A 22013-nucleotide genomic window follows, 5' to 3' on the forward strand; every position below is an offset into this window, starting at 1 on the left:
CGCTGGAATATGGCTTTCGGGAATTTCTTTGTAAATTATCGCCAAAGGCCGGCTCGGGGTACAGCCCAGGCTCCACAAGTAGGTTTTAGAAACTGTGTTTAGGGGAGTGAACGTGTTCCTTACCAAGAGCCCTTTCCAGGGCGGTCCCCAGAGGAGGGCTTCCACTCCCCGCCTCCTCTCGGAGACAAAGGTGGGGCTCTTTCGGGTGCCGACGGGCAGCGGAGCGCGGCGAGCAGGATCGCGCTTTGTCTTCTCTCCGCTGCCGGGAGCACCACGCGGCGGTGCGTGCCAGCTTGGTCCGAGGCTGCCAAGGGCTAGGCCGGCCCAGATCTCCCGCTCAGGGTTCAGCGAGTCGGGGGCGGCAGAGCCCTAGCGCCAGGCTGGAGCCCGCAGCTCCCGCACCGAGAGTTGGCGGGCCTGCTCTGGTCGACAGGTGTCGGTCCCCTCCGCGTGGCGCGACCCCGACAGCGCTCCCCGCTAGGCTCGGGGGCAGGCCTGGGCTGACGTCACCCACTCGGTCTCGAGGTGCCACACCGCACCCCAATTGTTTGCCACAAAGAAGTCCGTGTGACAGACGCTCCGCGAGTGAGGGTCGGGGCCCATATTAGTGTAGACACGTCAGGTTACACCCTAAGATTCTGGATCACCAGAGGACCACCCTCGAGCTCCCCCGTTAAAGCTGGGAGCACGGGTACAGTATGCAGCTTGGGGGAATCTGGGTGGGCGGACCACGCCCTCTTCTCCATTCTGGGTTTCCCATGCCACGCCCACCAAGGGGAAGACCATTCTAGAACACGCCTCTTCCTCGGGCGCGCGGAAAGACCACCCAAATTGACGGAACTGAAGCAGCTGAATTAGGCGCTCGAAAGCCTCAAGTGGGTCGCCTTCCGCATGCCTCTTCCGGGGCTCTGCGCCTGCGCACTTCTTCCATAAACTTCCGGACTAAGCGTCTAGGTTTGGGGTCCCTGGGCGCGCAAAGGAGGCGGGGCTAGTTTGCGTAGCTGCGCGCGCGTCTGGCGTAACGCAAGAGAGGAGGCGAGTCCGGAGGATCCGATGGGTAGAGTGACGCAACCAGAGTGTTTGGCGGGCGGTACGTAAGGCCGCTCTTGGCCTCGGGAGCCTACCTCACTGGCCCGATCGACTCTAGGAACAGATCCGGGGCAGAGGGTGGAGATCTCCGGGTTAGGGGTTGCTGTCCCCGCTGTTGCCGCCGCCGCCGCAGCCGCCGCCGCCGCAGCCGCCGCCGCAGCCGCCGTCGCCGGCTTGCCAGCCCGCGTTTGGTTGGCCCTGCCGGTTAGGGTAAGCGGGTCCCCCTTCCCAGAGAGAAGAGCGTGAAGTGAAAGTGTGGGAGGCCGTCAGGCCTGCGGGAGGCGTTCTTGAGGGGCGGGTTTGTTGTGTGTGTGTGGGAAGTAGCGGTGAGAGCCCACACAAGAATAATTTTCTGGGGCTACGTGCCAGGACTTTACAAAGCACCTTTTATCCGTCATTCTGTTGAACCACTACTGCAGTCCTCTGAGGTGCATGCTGCTCTCAGACCCATTTTACAAGTGGAATAACGGAGACACAAAAAGTAACTTCTGCGAGGCTCCACAGACAGTACGTGGCCGGGCGTCGAACTGGGAGCCGTCTGGTGCAAAGGCCTGTCGTCTTACAAATATCGTTGCCTTCCAACGATAAACTAAGAAAAGAAGACAGAAAAGTGAGAAAAGAAGGGGAATGAGGTGTCAGGGGGCGGGGAGGGAATGATGACAGGAGACGCGGTGGGGGAGACCTGGGAGCTTGGCGTGCTTCCTCTTCGACCTAGCCTCCTTCTTAAGTTTCTGCCGCCCCACAGCTTTGCTTTGCTGTCGCATGGTTTTACGGAGCAGAGCAGTTCTGCAGGAGCTGGCTTTCAGACGTGGGCCCTTAGGGTGGTTTGAAACTGGGGGGACGGTGGCCAGGACAGGACAATGGCTTCAGACACTTTGCAGGGCTGGGATCTGTGCCAGCCTTGGGTAGAGAGGACCCTGCTGTCATTTCTTCTAGCCTGCAGCTACTTACTTTTCCGTTTGTCTATGCTGGGCAGAGCCTTTATTCAGGCCTCCCAGAGTGCGGTCTGATGTTTCTTGTTCCTTTGCACAGTTAGGCTAAAACAAAGCCAGAAAAACCAGAGACTCAAGTGAACGTTCTTTTCCCAGGCAAGCATAGTACTCTAGGCTGCTTGCAGAGAAAACTCGCCAGTGGTGTTATTATTAGTTGCTCTTCAGAGCTTTGCTGGATGAAGAGCCTTAAGTTTCGTTTAGAAGTTTACACAAGAGAATAAAGAGATCACTAGGAGCGATCTGAGCAGATTGTTCTGGAGGTCAGCGCAGGACAGGGGGCTTGGTAATTTGTAGGGTTGCATATGTGAGCATGTTTCCCTCTTGCACAGTTTAAGTGTGGCTCATGTGGGAGTCAAGTTTTAAGGTCAGTCTGTGAGACAAATATTGCATGTGATCAGAATTATCCTTAAGAATGCCTTAAGGAAAGTGCAAAGTTTGGGAGTGTCATTTTATGTCTGAGACTATTTAGCTCTTTTTCTTAGCTATGAGACTTAACAGTTTGTGTGGTTGTAACTGAGAAAAACTAATTAGGTTATCATTAAGGCTTCATTATACAAATAAACGTAGTTCTTCTGCACAGGACAGGGGGCTTGTGAGATGCTGGCACCCAGAGGCATAAAAGAAGGAAGTAAACCAAGTGAGGAAAGTGTGGTTCTTAGGCTGGTTCTGGAGCATGTGCCCACAGAGTGGAAAGTGCCTGACCAATTGCTTTTTCTTTCTTTAGAAACAGAGTCTTACTGTGTAGAGCTTGCTGTGTAGCCCAGGTTGGCTTCAAACTTTTGTTTTATTTATTTATTTTTTTTGGTACTAGGGATTGAATTTACGACCTCATGCTTGCCAAGCAGGCTCTTACACCCGCTGAGCTAAACCTCAGGCCCCATTTTATTTTATTTTATTTTTTATTTTTATTTTTGGGTACTGGAGGTCAAACTGATAACCTTGCACTTGCCAGGCAGGTACTTATGCCTCTGAGCAAAATCCCCAGCCCCTAAACATTTTAAGTAAAGAAAAGGAAAAGTTTATTTTGGCTAACAGTCAGACTTGTGGTCCTGAACATTTTTATGTTTAGACTTCTGATGGTTTTTTGCTTTTGTTTTTGTGGTGTTAGAGATTGAATCCAGGGCCTCAAGCATCTAAGCAAGTACTCTACCACTGATTTATACCCCCAGCCCCGTTGTTAATATTAAGCTGTTTATTTCTCTCTCTCTCTCTTTTTTTTTTTTTTTTTTTTTTTTTTTTTGGTACGAGGGATTGAATTTATGACCTCACACTTGCCAGACAGACACTTGTGCCACTGAGCTAAATCCCTGGCCCTGATTTCTGTCCTTTTGGATATCTAGTAATGTGACTTACTAGATTAATTGTGCATTTTATTATTTCTCTTCAGTTAAGCTATTTGTTTCTCTACTGATTTCCTAGTGTAAGATTTAGTGTAAGATTGCCTTAAAGATTTTTGCTTGTTTGTGGGCCCCACTTTTTAGATACGTGTAACAGTGGCTGTTTTTTGTATTTGCTTTTGTTTTTTCCTTATGGTGGGTAGCTTTTTAAAATTAAAAAAAAAATTTTATTGGTACATATGTGTAGTACATAGTAATTACATTTCTTGGGAGAATTGGTGCATATTTTTCTGTCTGCTGTGGCTAATTTTTTAAAAACAAAACTTTCTCATAATGGCCAAGCCTTCTTTTTTTTTTTAAACCTTCTTATGTATGTCCCTTTTGTTGCTTTTGATTTTATGGAAACTTATTTGAAAAGCCCAGTTATGATACCCTCTTTGCTTAATGATTGTATTTGAAATACCAAAAAGGAAGTTCATTGTTTTAGCTAGAGAAGTAAAAAAAGTTGCCCCAATTTAACATTAAATGGGCATAGAAAATGGTTTTAATGCCTTTTACAGAGGGAAAAAAATGTTAAGCATGTTAGGAATCTAAAGTTCTTAGTTCTAGTATTTTCTTTATTGTGTTAAAAAGTTGTGAAATTTATTCCCTGCTTCAGTATGAATTTGTCTTTCCTCTTTGTTGATCTGCATGTCTTTAATTGGAGTAAAACAAGAGAATTCTGCCATTAATTTTTGCTGGTTGTCGTAGCACACGCTTGTAATACCAGCACTTAGGGAGGCTGAGGCTGGAGCATTGTTATGAGTTTGAGGCCAGTGTGAACTATAGAGTAAGGTGCTGTCTCAAAAGACCTAACAAACCCTGTCTCAAAACAAAAGGGCAGGTGCGTAGCATAGCCTTGTTATCCCAGTGCTTGGCGGAGGCTGAGTCAGGAGGATCACTACTAGGCCAGCCTGAGGCTACTGAGTGAGTCCAAGCCCTGAACTGCATAGTGAAATCTTTTTTTTTTTTTTTTTTTTGTCTTTTTCCTTTTTATCGGTACCGAGGATCGAACTCATGACTGCCTGCTTGCAAGGCAGGCCATTATGCCACTGAGCTAAATTCCCAGCCCCCATAGTGAAATCTTGCCTCAAAAAAAAGGAAATTTTTTTTTGTCTGCCTTCACTGGGGAGATGCTATTTTTTGTTTTTCTTTTTTGAGACAAATTCACCGTGTAGTTCGGGTGGCCTTGCTCTCACACTAAGCCTCCTGCCTCAGCCTCCTGAGTGCTGGGATTACAAGATGCACCATCAGGCTGGGGATTTTTGTTTGTTTGTTTGAAGTCTCACTATATAGTTCAGGCTAACTTTGAAACTCACTGGGTCACCCAGGCTGGCCTCAAACTTGCAACAGTCCTCTTGCCTTAGCCTTCCCAGTGGCATCTGCCAATCTTGAAAGTAAAAAACAAAAGACTTTTCTTTGTAAATTGTTTACATTCATTTTACTGTTTCTAGGAATTTCCACCAGATATAAATACAGGAGCCCACCATTACATTGAAGATCTGTGTGGTTGGCTTGTCTTACAAGTAAATGCTCTTAGGATAAGCTTTTTCTTTGTTGTTTTTATAACTAAGACTCTAATGTTGAGTGTGCTGTATTAACAGCATTAATCTGAGGCCAAATAGTATTCAATTTTATCTTGTGGAATATTCTCCCCTTCAGTTTCATCCTGGAAAATACACTGTAGATCATTCTGTTTCTAGTTGAATTACTTATCCCTACCCTTCTCTGTATTCTACTCTTAGAATCGCTGTATAGTTTCTATAATACTTACATACTTAAAAGTAGATGTTAATAATGTAGATTCTTTCATTATTACAATTGTTAATTCAAATCAACAAGTGAACGTGGTGCTTACCACTTAAACATTTCACCTTATAATCTATGTCCCAAAATCTAAAGAGGCACCATAATCAGGTCATTGGCTCCAGCTATATTGGAGTTTTGGGTTGCGTAGAAATAGGGGGAGTCCTCTGGCGTTTACTCATGATGGGTGTGGAGACTTGAGAGAGTTTAGGTTCATGTTTATGTCAGGCTTTCCGAGATTCCAGGTACATGTTTAGCAGTACAGGTGATTCATTTTTCTAGAAATATTTCTATTTGGTCTTCATGCAAAGTGATATGAAAGTAATGGGTAAGAGCATATTTGTGATCAAAGGAGACTATTAGTCTTCCATTAGCAGAGGGCTGAAAAACTGGCTTGGGGTAGCAATTTCCCTTCTGTGTTAAGAGTACTTGGGCAAAAATTGCTCCAGGATTTTTGGTTTTTTCCTGTCTGTCTTGACATATCACATAGAATGGGGAGTAGATATAGCAGTCTTAACATTAATGTAGCAGCCTACATTAATGAAAGAAGTAAATGTTACTGGCTGGATCTGCCGGGCCTGGCAGTCTGTTGCTTCCTGCATTAGGTAGCTTGTCTTGATTATCATCGTTAAACAAGTACCTGATTTGGGACACACTGTACATCTCAAGAAGAGCTAATGGGCAGTACTAGAGGTGGCAGCTGTCTGTGGTAGGCATAGTACACCTGGGAGAGACCCAGCGGGCAGCTTGGGGAAAGGCCAGGTGTGCAGACAGAGTTGGGTTAGTTTATTGGTATGTTGGGGAGGGTTCCAGGCAGGCAGAATCAGAGGTGACAACTGCAGTGAGGTCCAGGGTTAGTTTGTCTTTTGTGTTTCCTAGGATTTGGAGGAGGAATGGCTAGGGTTATTGTAGACAGGACTTTTTCTGGTCATCATAGGATGGGGGCTGCAGCCTGAGGTTGGGAAGGGGAGTGTTAGAACTTAAGAAGTCTTGGCAGGAATGAATCTGGTGGCTGGATCCCATGGAGGCAGGGTCAAAACCACAATGCAAATGTATGTTAATGAAGCCTAAATAGCTCAGATGGGGCCTAATAGGGTCAGAGTGGGGCTCGAGGCTCCCCAGGTCTCAATGCATTGACCCACAACCTGTGTAACTCGGTGTGAGACACCTACGTGAGTTTTGGGGCGCCTGTAAGGTACGTTATGAGACTGCAGATTCAGGGTGTTGAGCCTACTGTCTTAGTTACTTTTCTCATGCTGAGACAGAGTACTCAACACCCAGAGTTCAGGGAGGAAAGGGTTATTTAGGTAACAGTTTATGGAGGTTTCAGTCCATATACCACGGTTGGCTCCAAGGCAGGATGGCGTAGCTGAGGGGCAACAGTTCATGGTGGTGGAGGACAGCAAAAGCAACAAGAGAAGAAGACAAGATTCTTTTTGTGTCTTATATCCTGTGCAGATCACCTACCCTAGGTGAGTGTAGCATTCATGGCAAGAACTATGGCACACCAGTCAGTGGACTGATTTACTAATCACACACCGTTAATGCCAGGATCACACATTCTAAATTCAACCACTTTTGAAAAAACCCTGGAGGGGCATCTAGACACAAACTATGACACCCACATTCTGTGGCAGGGCTTCCTCCCCGGGCTCAGGTATCACGCATATCTGCCTCCCTGTTCTATCAGCGGTAAAATAGTTTCTTTTTTTTTTTTTTTTTGTCTTTTTCCTTTTTATCGGTACCAGGGATCGAACCCGCGACTGCCTGCTTACAAGGCAGGCGCTTATGCCGCTGAGCTAAATCCCCAGCCCCCAGTAAAATAGTTTCAAAACAAATGTTTTGTCTTTATTTGTTGGTATCTTATATCATTGTGTACTTACATGATTTCAAATATGTTTTTAAATCTAGATCAGATAAACGTTGGTGATCAGATCGTTGTCATACCTTCACACAGTTACCTAAAAGCCACTTCTGAGGTTCTTCAGGATGCCTGCAGCACTTGTGGAGAACAGCCAGGTTATCTGTGAAGTCTGGGCCAGCAATCTAGAAGAAGAGATGAGGAAGATCCGAGAAATTGTGCTCAGTTACAGTTACATCGCCATGGTAAGGAGTTCTGTTCTGTTTGACTTACCTTCTTGTATGGCGTTAGGGAATGTTTCATGTAAGAGTTTGAGAAACGCTAACTGTATTCCAGTAAGTTTCAGTTGGGAAAGCTTGTTTTGTTTTAGGAAATATCAGGGTAACTAATGTGTCTGGGGAGGGGTGCAACTTCTAGTTTCTTAGATTTTTTTTTTTTTGTAAACTTACTGTTCTTTTTTTGTTTGGTGGTGCCGAGGATCTGATCTATGGCCTCACACCTACTAGGCAAGTATTCTGCCTCTGTACCCTAGCTCTGTTTAAAAATTTTAAAAGCAGGTGGGTGTGGTAACACATGCCTGTAATCTCAGCACCTGGAAGACTGAGGCAGGATAATTGCTATGATTTTGAGGCCAGTTTGGGCTGTAAAGTGAGTTCAAGTCCTGGCTAAACTACATAGCAAGACCCTGCCTCAAAAAGGAAAAAAAATCTTAAAAACAAATTATGTTGGATTGGGGATTTAGCTCAGCAGCATAAGTGCCTGCCTTGCAAGCAGCGTAGTTGTGAGTTCGATCCCTGGTACCAAAATAACAGCAAATTATGTCAGTCATAGGGTACATATGCACCATAGATATGGTGAATTTGACTATGCAGTGTATTTAGAAATTTTAAAAAGTTTGCTGGCATTTAAAATCATGAGCTGGTTGTGGTGCCACATCCCTGTAACCCCAGCATTTGGAAGGCTGAGGCAGGAGGATGGCCCCAGGTTTGAGGCCAACCTGAACTACATAATGAGTTTAGGGCCAACTGAACTACAAAGTGAGATCCTGTGTCAAAGAAAAAAAAAAAAAAAAAAAAAAACAGAAGCCATGAAACCTCACTTAAATTCCAGTGCTGGTATCTGTGGCAAAAGTGGGGAAATCTGGCACTATATGGTGCTCATGTCCTGCCCGACATGAGTGGCTAGGGAGCAACAGGCCTGTTTTGGTAGCAGTATGTGTTGGCGGGATACTTAATGAGTACATTCCTCCTGGGGAATTGGTACCCATGCTCTGCATCTTGATCCTTTTTACTTCTCCTTTGCAATGTGCTCAGCTCTTTGCTTCAGTGCCTGCAGTTCTCATAGCCAGGTTGCTTCATTCTATTAAGCCTGTGGCTTATAGCTTGGGACTTTTGCTTTAAGGTGATAGCATCAAGTCGTTAGCTTAGTATTCATGCCTGTGTGATCTTGTCCAGTCTTTCCAGTCACGCTGAATGTGATTTTGTTCTTGATTGCACAGCTACCTACAGTTATCCAACCCTTGTGCTCTTACCCAGCCTAGGATCTCTTACGTTGTGCAAAGTGTCATGATTCTGGTGCTGCTTCAGTAGACATCGGCACAATCATTACATTAAGATAGGTTTTGGTGTCCAAGCATGGGTCTTATCATCTAATTTTTATAAGTTGACATAAAAATATATTTACAAATTATCATTCAGTGTCCTGTTTTGTGAAACCTTATAACAGTAGTAGTGCGTGTGCTGTGGTGAGCTGTTTGTATTGCTGAAGGGTTCACAGTCCCTACTTTAAAATGCAAGGCTTTTTCCTTTTCCAGGACACAGAATTTCCAGGAGTTGTGGTACGTCCTATTGGTGAATTTCGTAGCTCTATAGATTACCAGTATCAGCTTCTACGGTGCAATGTTGACCTTTTAAAAATTATCCAGCTGGGCCTCACATTCACAAACGAGAAGGGAGAATATCCTTCTGGAATCAACACCTGGCAGTTCAACTTCAAATTCAACCTTACGTAAGTATCTGAGATGCTTTTCAGTGTTGTCCTGAGATCCTTGACAGTCATGTTGACTGCAGTTTCTTTCTTCTCCCTTCCCTTCTTCCCTCTTTTTTCTTTTTCACCTTCCCTTGTCTCCTTTCCCCTCCCTCCCCTGTACCCTCATGGTTTCTACTAGGATGGAATCCAGGGCATTTTGCATGCTTGACAAGTGCTTTTACCATTGAGCTAGGTTCCCAAGCACCACCCCTGCTCTTTGTTTTGAGACAGGATCTTGCTAAATTGCCTATGCTAGCTTTGAATTTGTGATACTCCTGCCTCATTTTCCTGAGTAGCTGGAATTGTAAGTGTGTGCTGCCATGCCTGGCTAGTAAAACAGAGTTCAAAACTTTTTCTTTGGGCAAAACTGAAACTTGTATATGACTCTAATCTCAGCACACAGGAGGCTCACGTAGGAGGATTGCCATGAGTTCAAGGCCAGCCTTGGCTACATAGAGTTCAAGCCCTGTTTGAACCACAGTGTGACCCTGTCTTAAAAAGCTAAAATAGAAAACCAGAAAAACAAAAAACTGAAACTCTATTAATCCCCTCTCCCTTCCAGAGCTTGGTAATTACCTTTGTACTTTGTTTTTATAATAATTTAACTACTTTAGATACCTCATACAAGTGGAATTATCAGTGTCTGTTTTTCTGACTGGCTTATTTCACTGTTTTAATGTCTGCAGGGTTATTCATGCTGCAGCATGTGGCATGTTCCAGTGAGCACACGTGTGCACATGCGTGTGTGTTTGTGTGTATCACATTGTGTTTATCAGTGGACACTTGGATTTCCTCAGCCTGTTAATTGTGGATAGTGCTGCTGTAACATTGGTGTGCACATTCAGTTTTTGAGATCCTGCTTTCAATTTTTTTTACTTTAAAGAGAATAAAAATGATACAGAATTTCAAAGCGAGCTAATAGGGGATTAAAAGTGGTTAATACATCACATATTATTATCTTCAAAGTAGTGCTCAGATTACAAGTACAGACATGAAAAATTGATCAAACAGTATTAGCACAAACTGTTTCACTGAACTGATAGAAATCAGTAATTAATCATCTTAGCTATCTTGTGTATATATTTTCTTTTCTCTTTTTTTACCCTTTCCCCCTTCCCAGTTGTTCTCTCCTTTTGAGCAATTTCTTCCCCTTTCAGAATATCTATTGTACATTTTAGGTCTTTTTTTTTCTTGTACCAGGGATCAAACTCATGACTATGCACTTGCAAGGCAGGTGCTCGCCACTGAGCTAAATCCATGGCCCTACATTTTAGATCTTATTTACTCTTTTAGTTTCTTATACCAGGGAGGCAATATAATGTTTACACATGTGAATCTGCTTTATTTCACTTGAGTGTTTTGAATCCCATCTGTTTACCTATAAAAGCCTCAAGTTTATCCTTTATAGCTCAGTAGTACTCTGTTGTATACAATTACCGCATCTTTCTTGCCTATTCCTCAGTTCTATGGCATTTGGATTGTTTAGGAAATTTAACTGTTATAAATTGTGCTGCTAGAAATATGGGTACACATACGTCACTGTGGTATGATGTTTTTAATTCTTTTGGGAAAATACCCAGAAGAGGGAGTAGCTGGGTTGAATGGGACTCCTAATCCTACAGGGTTTTTTTGTTTTTTGTTTTAAATTTGTTTTAAAGAGAATAAAACCAAACAAACTAAAATAGAATAAAGCTTATTGAAGCAAAACAGTGAAAGAAATACAATGGATTTCAAAATAAGACAATAGAGATGGAAATCAATAATGTCTCGTTATCTTCAAAGTAGCTGCCAATACAATCAAGACATAAAGTTAAACAAAACAATAAAATAAAACCAATTGAAACAAAACAATGAAAGCCATACAGGACTTCAAAACAAGATGATAGGAAATCAGTAATGGCTACCATAAGATACCATGTTACCTTTGAAATTCTAATCCTAGTTTTTTGTGGAATCTCCATACTGATTTCCACAGTGGTTGCACCAGTCTACACTCCCACCAACAGTGGAGAAGTATTCCTTTTTTCCCACAGCCCTGCCAGCATTTGTTATTGATTGACTTGTTTGTAATAGCCATTCTTTCTAGGGTGAAATGGAATTTCAGCATTGTTTTAATTTGTATTTTTTTTTTTTTTTGTCTTTTTCCTTTTTATCGGTGCCAGGGATCGAATTCACGACTGCCTGCTTGCAAGGCAGGCGCTTATGCCGCTGAGCTAAACCTCCAGCCCTAATTTGTGTTTCTTGAATGACCAATGATATTGAACATTTTTTTCATATATTTATTTGCCATTTGTATTGCTTCACCTGAGAAGTGCATGTTCATCTCAGATGCCCATTTTTTGGAGTGGGTCTTTGAGTCTGGAGGATCTGATTTTTTCAGTTCTTTACATGTTCTAGATAGAAGTCCTTTGTCAGAGGGAGGGGGCTGGGATATAGCTCAGGGACACGAGCCCTTGCCTGCCAAGTGCAGAGTCTTGTGTTCGACTCCCAATACCAAAGCAAAACAAAAAAGCATAGTGTCACCTTTGAGGGCCAGTTGGCTAAAACTTTTTCCCGCTCTGTGAGTTTTGTTTTCACTCTGTTGATAATTTATTTTGATTTGTAGAAACTTTTTAATACAATGAGATCCCAATTGTTGATTCTTTGAAATATGTCTTGTGCAGTTTGGGCTTTGTTCATGAACTCTGTGCCTACCCCTGTGTCTTCAAGATTTTCACCTACTTTCTCCTTCAGTATGTTTAATGTTTCTGTTTTAATATTTAGATCTTTGATCCATTTTGATTTTAGTTTAGTATATGGTGAAAGACATGGGTCTAGTTTTAGTCTTTTTGCCTTCTGTTCTTTTGGGGTATGTGAAGCTATGGGATTGCTAATATATGATTGTTCTGAGTTGGATCCCTGGTACCAAAAAAAAAAAAAAAAAAAAAATGGAGACTTATTTAGTTTGCATGAGATGGTGTGTGCTATATTTTGTATTAGGTGCTATATTCCTTTTTTTTTTTTTTTTTTGAGAACAAGATCTTGCTGGTCTTGAATTTCCTATGTAGTCCAGGCTGGCCTCCAACTCGTGGTGATCTTCCTGCCTCAGTCTCCTGAGTGCTGTAATAACAGGCATGAATTACCACACCCGGCTCAATATTGGCTTGTTTGATTTAGCATCAGGATCATTTGATGCCTCAGAAATAATTTTTTGACTGTTCATATGTTTTAGAAATTCTGAGGTTCAGATAATTTTGAGAGATGATCTGAATCTTTCAAGATTGAGGTAGTTTTCTGTGTGATTACTTATTTGAAGTATGTTTGAAAAATAAAATTGTGAAATCTAATGGGAAAGGAGCTATTCGACTTAATTATTTCTCTAGTTTTGTGTTATGTGGTATTGTACATACATATTAATGTGTTTAACATGTTCACAAAAGGACTGTTAATTCCTATATCTTGCTGGTGGGTGGCTCTGAACCACCAGTGGTACAAGCTGCCCAATGGGACAGTCATGCATGTACCAGCAGTGTGGTTCAAGTGGTTTGGAACATGTTAAACAGATGTACAGCCCAACATGGTGGTGCATGCCTGTTATCCCAGCACTTTGAAGGCTGAGGCAGGAGGAGATTGCTGTGAGCTCGATGCCAGTTTAAACTGTGCTGTGAAACCCTGTCTCAAAAAGACAGAAAAAAAGTGATGGACATATTTTTACAATGCAATATTATGTCAGAATTACAAAGGATGTATTGTTGCATTATCAATTTAGAAAGATGACAGTGGGATATATAAACGTATTTATTGGTAGAGAAAATAGACTGGAAAGGAGCTGTTACTTCTGTTCTTTTTTTGTACTGTGGATTGAACTCGACCTCACGCTTGGCAAGGAGCTGTTATTTCTGTGGGGAGGCATTATACGAACATTAATTCATTAATTAAACAATCCTTTCTATGTTAACATTTTCATATTGATTAGTGTTTTTTTTTAAAGCAAGAAAATGGATCTTTTGTAATTGGGAAATTTAGTTTGGGCAAATATCCTATTTTCCCATTTATCACAGAAGTAATAGCTGCTTTGAATGCTTGCTGGAATACAGGAAAGAATGACTTAGGATATTTTTTGTTGTTATATTATTTGTTTTTACATAAAGTTGGTACATTTTAGGTATATAGAATGAGCACATTCATTATAGAGAATTTGTACCTCCACTGATATAATGGATTCTTTTTTTTTCCCCATGTCTGTACCTCCCATCAGTCCCTTTTCCCCTCCCTATGGGTACCTTTTTTAGTTGTGAAAAGCATTTCAGGAATACTTGTACTGTGATTATAAAGTGATGGTAATAGTATTGCTGATACTTCTGTTTCGTTGTGGGCCAGCTAGTAAGCGCACACACTATCTTTTAGAGAGGACATGTACTCCCAGGACTCCATAGACCTCCTTGCTAACTCAGGGCTGCAGTTTCAGAAGCACGAAGAAGAAGGGATTGACACGCTGCACTTTGCAGAGCTGCTCATGACATCTGGAGTGGTTCTCTGTGACAATGTCAAATGGCTCTCATTTCACAGGTCAGTCCCAGACTATGTGTGTCTCTGTCTGTCACCGTGGTGATTGTCTTAGTTACTTTCTCATTGCTAGAACAAAACACCCTACACACAAAGTTAGGGGAGGAAAGGTATATTTTAGCTCACAGTGCTTAGAGGTTTCAGCCCATGGTTGGCTGGCTCCAGGGCAGGCCAATGGTGTGGCAAGCAGGAGGTAGCAAGACTTCCTTCTTTTCCTTTCTAGTCCATGCTGGCTACAAGCCTGTTGGCTGGTGCCACCCATACCCAGGGTGGTCTTCTCTCTTCAGTAAGTCCATCATTCCCATCCAGAACTGTACTAAGTCAGTCAGTGCACTAATCCAGCATCACACACCCATGACCCATCACTTCTGAGAGAACTACCTGAGTGCTGAGGCTTTCAGGGGACATCTAGGTATAAACTATAACAGAGACATATTTTACCTTTTGTACTTGAGCTTAGCCAAAAGGCCAAGAAGTGATATATTTTACTTTTTGATTTTAATGAATTAAGTCCATATTTCTGACCCTTGGGTTCTCTTGCATAATGCTCATGATAGTTTCCTGTATTTTGTTACTTAATAGAAAAGTTTAGATTATAGTAGGGTGTGCTACAGAAGACTAAAAGTTTCTAACATAAAAGCTTTTAGAAATAAAGTGGTGAATACTGAAACCCAGTAATTTGCTTTCTTACTTCCCTGCTTAATTTTCTCTTTGTAGTGGCTATGATTTTGGCTACATGGTAAAGTTGCTTACAGATTCTCGTTTGCCTGAAGAAGAACATGAATTCTTTCATATTCTGAACCTTTTCTTCCCATCCATTTATGATGTGAAATATCTGATGAAGAGTTGCAAAAATCTTAAGGTATATAACATTTTCCTTTTTCGTTCTTTTGTTTATTTATTGATTTTTGGTACTGGGAATCAAACTCATGACCTCACACTTGCCAGGCAGGCACTGTGCTGTTGAGCCATATCCCCAGCCCATATAACGTTTTTTCTTAATACTAACAAAAAAATTAGAAAGCAGACTGATTTTGTTTTATCACTGTGTGTACCAGGCAGTCCTGTGTGCTGGCCAGGTGCTGCCTTACCAGCTGGGGTGTACCATAGAGCGAATTGGGACAGAGGTTGGTGCAGCGCAGGTGGTTGTCTGTGTTGTGGTGATCAGGGATGAAAGGAGGCCTCTGTTTCTCTCATCTCGAGTCAGCCTTTCTTCCAGAGGCCCACTAACCTCGTTAAGCAGTTGGCAGCATGAAGTGTATATGTAGTTCGTTAGGAATGAGTTCTGGGTTATCCCAAATTCTTGTAGGGATTCTTAATTCTTGAAAGTTAAAGAAAGTACTACCTTTTGATTTTTTTTTTTCCCCCATGGTGGTACTGTGGATTGAACCCAGGACCTTCATTCTGGACTGTATGCCTAGCCTTTCTTATTTAATGTCTTGCTAAGCCATTAGGTTGCACAGGCTGGGGCTGAGCTTATGATCATGTTGCCTCAGCATCCTAGCATGCTAGGATTATGAAAGACCCCATTGAACTGTTGACATAAGAGATTTGCTGAATTGGATTTGTGTTTACGATTTCCTTAGCCTTGTTTTATAGCAGCTGTGATTTTAAAGGGCTTAGGGCTGGAAAAATTAGCAAGAAAGGAGCAAAAGGTAGAATATCATGCATTATATTTGGAGGAAAGAGGAGTTAAGCGTTAAAAGGAAGACACTGAGGCCCTTAAATAAATGGCTGTCCTCTTTCTTCCATTGCAATAAAGTGAACTCAATAATGGTCTGAAGTGAGTCCAGCGTAGCAGTCACAGGTCTGTAATGTTCTGTTTCTCGTACATCTCTAGGGCGGTCTTCAGGAAGTTGCTGATCAGTTGGATTTACAGAGAATTGGAAGGCAACACCAGGCAGGCTCCGACTCACTGCTGACGGGAATGGCGTTCTTCAGGATGAAGGAGGTAAGTAAGCTCCATTAAATATGAGGGCCTCTCTAAAGAGATTTTCTATTCAGAATTAGATTAATACATAACTTGCTGGAGGCGGGATCCCTGGGAGGGGATCTCTGAGGGCTGAAGTTTGTTGAACGTTGGTAGTTTGCTGGCAGTTAGTGGCTACCTTAAAAGCAGTTTGTGTTAGTCTGTTAGGGCATGCCAGTATGGCAAACACAGTTTGAGAGGCAAAATTGAGCCTAGTGTAGTGGAATATGTAAGTGTTCCTCAGCATACTCAAGCGCAGGTCCTTGGTGTTCCTACGTGTTGTCATCTTTTCAGTGATTTGGTTTTCTTATTTATAGAATAGAAACATATTTGTTAGGCCACCCATTTATGTTATGTTGAGTTCTTTTTTTTTTTGTCTTTTTCCTTTTTATCGGTACCAGGGATCGAACTCACGACTGCCTGCTTGCAGGGCAGGCGCTTATGCCGCTGAGCTAAATCTCCAGCCCCTATATTGAGTTCTTTTAATTATTTTATATTATATGAATTTCTTTTTTTTTTTGTCTTTTTCATTTTTTCATTTGTATCGGTACCGGGGATTGAACTCACGACCGCCTGCTTGCAAGGCAGGTGCTTATGCCGCTGAGCTAAATCCCCAGCCCCTATATGAATTTCTTGTAAATCATTAATGAAGACTGAGTTTCTCTCTTAGTTTCTTAACCACTGTTTTTTTTTTTTTGGTACCAGGGATTGAGCTCATGACCTCACACTTGCCAGGCAAGTGCTTGTGTCACTGAGCTAAATCTCCGGCCCTCTAACCCATTCTTAAGATTTAAAATGTATTTGAAGAGGGTGGGGAAGTGGGACACTGTTTTGAATGTAATGATGACTTTATTGACAGTTGGGGAATGAACCGGGTGAATCTTTCATGCAGACATGGGCTTGCTTTTTAGAACAGTGAGTGTGGCAAGGGATAGTACATTTCTTCTATGTTAATCCTAATCATAAGCCACAACCCCTGAGTAGTACTATGAACTGAGAAATTATATTTGTCAGTCTCCCATCACTTACGTCACTCAGGTACCTAAGATAATAAAAGGTGTAAAAATTCATTTTGGCTCACAGTTTTAGAGGTTTCAGTCCATGGTCTGTTCTCTTCCTTGATTTCAGGCCTATGGTGAGGCAGAACATCATGGCAGCGACTGTGGTACATAACTTTTTCCCCTATGGTGACCAGGAAGCAGAAAGCAGAAAGAAACAGAGATAGATAGAGGTGGAAAGAAAGGAACGGAGAGATGGAGAGAGAGAAGGGCCTGGGTTCCAGTTTCCCCTTCTTGCGTTCCCCTTAGGGCACGCTCCTAAACCGGATTCCTCTTCTGCCAGGCCCCGCCTCCTAAAGCTTCCATCACTTCCCAGGAGTGCCACAGGCAGGTGAGCCAGGACTGTTAACACATGGCCTTTGCAGGACATTTAGGATCCAAACCATAACATGCTGCCTCTGACCCCCACAGGTCCGTGTCTATCTCACAGTCTGTTTCCGAGAATGTCTACAGTCCTAATAGTGTCACTTTTGCTTGAAAGTCCAAGTCTAAAGTCTCCCGTGAGACTCAAGGAAGGCTCAGCTGTGAGCCCCTTTAAAAGTTCAAAGAACAGCCAGGTCCTGTGCACAGATGTTAGCCCAGCTGCTTGGGAAGCTGAGGCAGGAGGAATTCAGGTTTAAGGCCAGCCTGGCAACTTAGCAAAACCCTGTTTTAAGAAAAAAAAAAAATGCTGGGAATGTAGGTCAGCAGTAGGGTGCTGGCTTAGTATTTATGTAGCCCTGGGGCTAATTCTCAGTACTGTATAAATTAAAAGAATGAGTGAGCACATTACATCCAAGATACAGTGGCCAGAAGTAGGGAAGAAGAACAAAGAGAAGAAAGATCAGGCCAAAGCAAAATCTAAACCTGGCAGGACAGACCTGAAGTTGGTATGATATCTGCCACCTGATGCACATGGTGGCAAGGTGTGAGCTTCTGGTGGCTTGGGACAGCCCCACCCTTGTGGCAGTATCCTGCACGATCATCCCTTGGGCTGGTTTTGCTTGCTGCCTGTGGCTTCCTTGGCAGATGTTCCATGTTCCTGGGATCTCTAACTTCCTGGATCTCCATCCAGTCTCGGCTTCAAGCATCCTTCACCCCATGGGGGGCTGCTTAGGGACCTGAGCCTGCCATACCCTGCCTGGCCTCCCAGGCTTTCCTTTGACATCCTGGGGGAAAGTACCCACGAAACTCATGTCCTGAGTGTCAGCAAGCCTGGCCTCATATGGATGACATCGAGATTTCCTTCCGGAACCCTGGAGAATTCCTAGGCAGCCTTGTGTGAGTGAGGCATTGGGCTTTGTTCTTAGCCAGGTCTGTGAGCCTGCTGATTCCTGAGATGCCCTGAAACATCTTTCCTGTTGCCTTGGTGCAAAGTATTTGGCTTCTTTTTAATGGCATTGATCACTTTAGCAACAGCACTTTCCATCTTTCTCCTTTGCCTCAGCTTTCAACGTACTTCTTTTCTAGCCAAACTGCAAATTTTTAAGCTTTCTTCCTGTTCTGATTTTTGTTTTAGATTCTCACTGGAACCCTGGCTGAAATCAGTCACTAATACTCATTCCACTGCCCGAAATCTCTGCTGCCTTGAAATTTCTTATGCAAATAGACTAGCCCTTCACCTTTATGTGTTCACAACAGGGCATGACTTCTGGGCAGCTGTGATTTGGCAGAGACAGTCCCATCAGGTGGTGTGAGCTGCCTGATGCAACAGTCATGCGTGTACCGCGTCGGTGGTTCAAGCTAGTGGGAATGCGTTAAATTCAACCTCCCACTGAGTCAAGGCATGCTCAGGATGTAGGCTTTGATAGATGTAACACAGCTGACCTACCTTTGATAGATGAACACAGATGTTCCCAGCAGGCCTCGTTGCTGAGACCTCATCAGCACAGCCTTCAGTGTTTGCACTCCTACTAGTGCTCTGTGTGGTACAGCTCCCACCAGGATACTCTGCTTCAGGTGCTATTCTAGGCTCTCTCCAGCCGTCCACTCCAAACTTTCCTAAGCCCCTCCCACAGACCAATCCCAAGTGCTTCTGAACTGTACCATAGTACCATCGCAGCAGCGGCCTGACTTGTTGCTGCCAGTTTTGTGTGTCAGCCAGTTTTCTTTCCCTGTGACAGTACTTGGTTGAGATGATCAACTTCGAAGGGGGAAAAGCTTATTTTGGCGTTCAACATCAAGGTTTCAGTCTATAGTTAATGGACTCCCTTATTTATGGGCCTGTGGGGAAGCAGAATGTTGTGGTGAGGAATAAAGGGAGGAAGGGGCCTCATCACCTTGTGGCAGCAGGGAAGATGTGGGGGAACCCTGGGGTTCCAGTACCCCCTTAAGACACATGCTCCCAAGCCTTACTTTTCCACTGGGTCCTGTCTCCTCCCTGTCTCCTAAAGCTTCCGCTACTGCTCAGCAGTGTCCCAGGCTGGTGATCCTCACCACATGGCCCTGGAGGATTGGAGGACATTCAAGGCCCAAAATAATAAGCATTTTAAGATTGTGGTTCTCAAATTAGTGTGGTGGTTATTTATTTACTTATTTAGTAGTAGGAACTGAACTTAGGACCTCAGGCTTATCAGGCAGATGCTGTGCTGCTGAGCTATCTCCCTGACCACTTTGTGGTCATAGTATACTTGGTAATATCTGGAGGGGTTTTTGGTTGTCATGGTTTGGTGGGGAAAGATGGTATGCTGTTGGCCAGGGGTGCTGCTAAACATCCCACAATTCACTGGAAAGCCTCTGCCATGAAAAGAATTACCATGCTTGGCTCACCAAAAAAAAAAAAAAAATATGCCCAGGAGTGCTAAGGTTGGAATACCTCCTTTTAAAAATATTTTTGCTGCCCTTAGGATTGAACCTAGATTTTTTTTTGTACTGATCTATATCCCCAGCCATTTTTATTTTTTATTTTGAGATATGGTCTCTATAAAACATTTAACTTGCCCAGGTGGGGCTCAAATCTTGACCCTCCTGCCTCGGCCTCCCAGAGTTCTGGGATTACACCTCTATGCCCCTCAACTCGGCTGCACTAAATATTCATTATCTCATTCCTCGTAACAATCCTATTATTATATCGAGTTTTATTCCACAAGGAATCTTAAAAGACGGACACATAATGAGCCTTCAAAAGAGCTAAGGTGACTACCAGTGTCACATGGTGACTCAGAGTCCAGAGCCGCGTTCTTGGCTGTTGCCTTGCATGTGAGAGAGGGGCTAGCAGCTGCACAGTTGAAAGAATTCACGCAAAGCCAAAGTCAGCTAGGAGCAGCGTGTATGTAGAGAGCAGCCTGAGAAGACGATGGGCAGGAAAGCCTGGGCCCCCTTTGCTGAGCGGGTGGCTTGCTGGGTTTCTGGACGTGCAGAGCTGGGCAGTGTGCTGTGGCAGTGTTGGTCCCACATGTCCTTACCACGGCTCTTTGTCCTGCTCTGCAGTTGTTTTTTGAGGACAGTATAGATGATGCCAAGTACTGCGGGCGGCTCTACGGTCTGGGCACAGGTGTGGCACAGAAGCAGAATGAAGACACCGACTCCGCCCAGGAGAAGATGAGCATCCTGGCGATCATCAACAACATGCAGCAGTGACCGCCGTGGCTGCCCTGTATGTGGCTGCACCTGGACTGGTGCTTCCTGTGCTCTGCTTCCTCCCTGAGAGCGTGCATCTGAGCAGACCAAGCAGACTGGCTCTGTGGAGCAGGGAGACTTGCTTTTTACTGAAGGCAAAACATGTCTTTATTTTAGATCCAGAAGAGGGGAGTCTGCTCTCAATTTGTAAACAGGTCTTCCCTGTTCCACATCCCCACGCCTCTCCTCTCCAGCTGCCTCCTGTCACCAGCATCCATAGCTCCTTGACACTATTTTAAATATCCAGGACAAGCCTGAAACGAGCGAGTAAAATGTATATAACTCTTGCCTGTTGTCATTCTTTTTCTTTTAAATTTGTTGCTAATTTCTGAGAGGATTGTGATGCTCAGCCGAAGGTTCCCAGAGGAAATGGTACAAACACAAATGGTGTTCTGGGGGAGTGGTTAGGACATTCTGAGTCTTGGCCCTCCCCTTTTTCTGACCCTTCATGAAACCATTGGCTTTGCTGACATTTTGGTGGTCTTTATTTATGTATGATTATATGGAAATGAATTGCCCAGTGCTGAAATTTAGACAATTCTACTAAATCTGTCCTCATGACCAACTCCAGAGTGCGTGTTGACCACTGACGTGTCTTGACATCTGTGCCACTGAGATTTGCTGTCATTTATGCATCATCTGAAGTTACTGTAAACTTTCAGATAATGAAATATCCTGGACTTGATCTCAAGGAAATGAGTAGGATGAGATTTTTGGACACATAATGAGCCTTCAAAAGAGCTGAGGTGACTACCAGTGACACATGGTGACTCAGAGTCCAGAGCCGCGTTACGTTTTAAGAAACGAGATTTCAGATGGTCATGTCGTCTTCCTGCTCTGCATTTCTCATGCTTTCCCTTTCAGCAAACCTGAGGAGGCAGGAGATGGTTAACGTAGGTATTTGGCATGTGGATCTTTGCATTGTACCCAGGGCAGTAAAGGAATGTTGTTTAGAGAGATCTCTTGGAGTAATTTCCCACAACCAGGATAGGAAACTCAGGACTTTGATTTTAGAACTAGTCATTTTAAAGTACAGTGTTTTCTTTGACTACAAGATGGACAGTTTTGAAAAATCAAAAACCCGTTTTGAATGGTGAAAATAAAACACCTCGCTAAAGCAGGATAGTCTCACATTTTAAAACCTTCAGAAAACTTAATTTGAAATGATTAAAAAATGTCAAGTGTTACAAGCTGGTATTTAAGATGTTGTAAATATTATTTATGTTTTTAATTTTGTAAAATAAAGATTTCTTTTTAATCACTGGCATGAAGGTTTGGTCTTTCATAGCTATAAATTGCTGGCTCTAGAAGACAGTGTGACATGGGAGTTTTGTTTCAGTTGTCAAATTGGATTCACGTATTTCTGCCAGCACGAACTGCTGGGGGTATGTGCACGACTGTCCCATTGGGTGGCTTGATCCCCTGGTGGTACAAATAGAAATAGATCTAACCACTTTTATTGTGGCTTTAATAAAAATTAATAGTCTATAAATGGACTGACTCTAGTTACTGCTTGCATTTGGATAATTGCTGCCCAAATATAAGTGTTAATACTATTCATACAATTATAATTATTACAATAATCAAAAAATTTATGACATTAAAAGAAATTTACATTTGTGAAGTTTATCAGTAGTTCCCTAAATTTTAACATGGAAGTGTTACACATGCCCTATTGAGGGGGATATATAA

At 43.2% G+C, this 22013-nt stretch overlaps 1 protein-coding gene across 4 annotated transcripts; it reads left to right on the plus strand.

Moving 5' to 3' along the window:
* Positions 1-937: 937 nt before the first annotated feature.
* Cnot8 (CCR4-NOT transcription complex subunit 8) lies at positions 938-21588 on the plus strand. Of its 4 annotated transcripts, XM_013156206.3 has the most exons (8): positions 1152-1299; positions 7175-7369; positions 8938-8961; positions 9049-9131; positions 13539-13700; positions 14415-14559; positions 15538-15648; positions 20133-21588. In XM_013156206.3, exons 2-8 carry the CDS (start codon positions 7253-7255, stop codon positions 20280-20282), a joined length of 792 nt encoding a protein of 263 aa, XP_013011660.1. In that variant the 5' UTR covers positions 1152-1299; positions 7175-7252; the 3' UTR covers positions 20283-21588. The 4 variants fall into 4 exon arrangements, with proteins under 4 accessions (XP_063086766.1, XP_013011660.1, XP_003473270.1 ...); XM_063230696.1 differs by lacking the exon at positions 1152-1299 and adding an exon at positions 938-1090 and having other exon boundaries at positions 8938-9131; XM_003473222.4 differs by having other exon boundaries at positions 1156-1299; positions 8938-9131.
* Positions 21589-22013: the final 425 nt, after the last annotated feature.

The sequence above is a fragment of the Cavia porcellus genome, unplaced genomic scaffold (genome assembly GCF_034190915.1).
Source record: "Cavia porcellus strain 051 isolate PalLab524CR breed Dunkin Hartley unplaced genomic scaffold, mCavPor4.1 scaffold_19, whole genome shotgun sequence".
Classification (NCBI taxonomy): domain Eukaryota; kingdom Metazoa; phylum Chordata; class Mammalia; order Rodentia; family Caviidae; genus Cavia; species Cavia porcellus.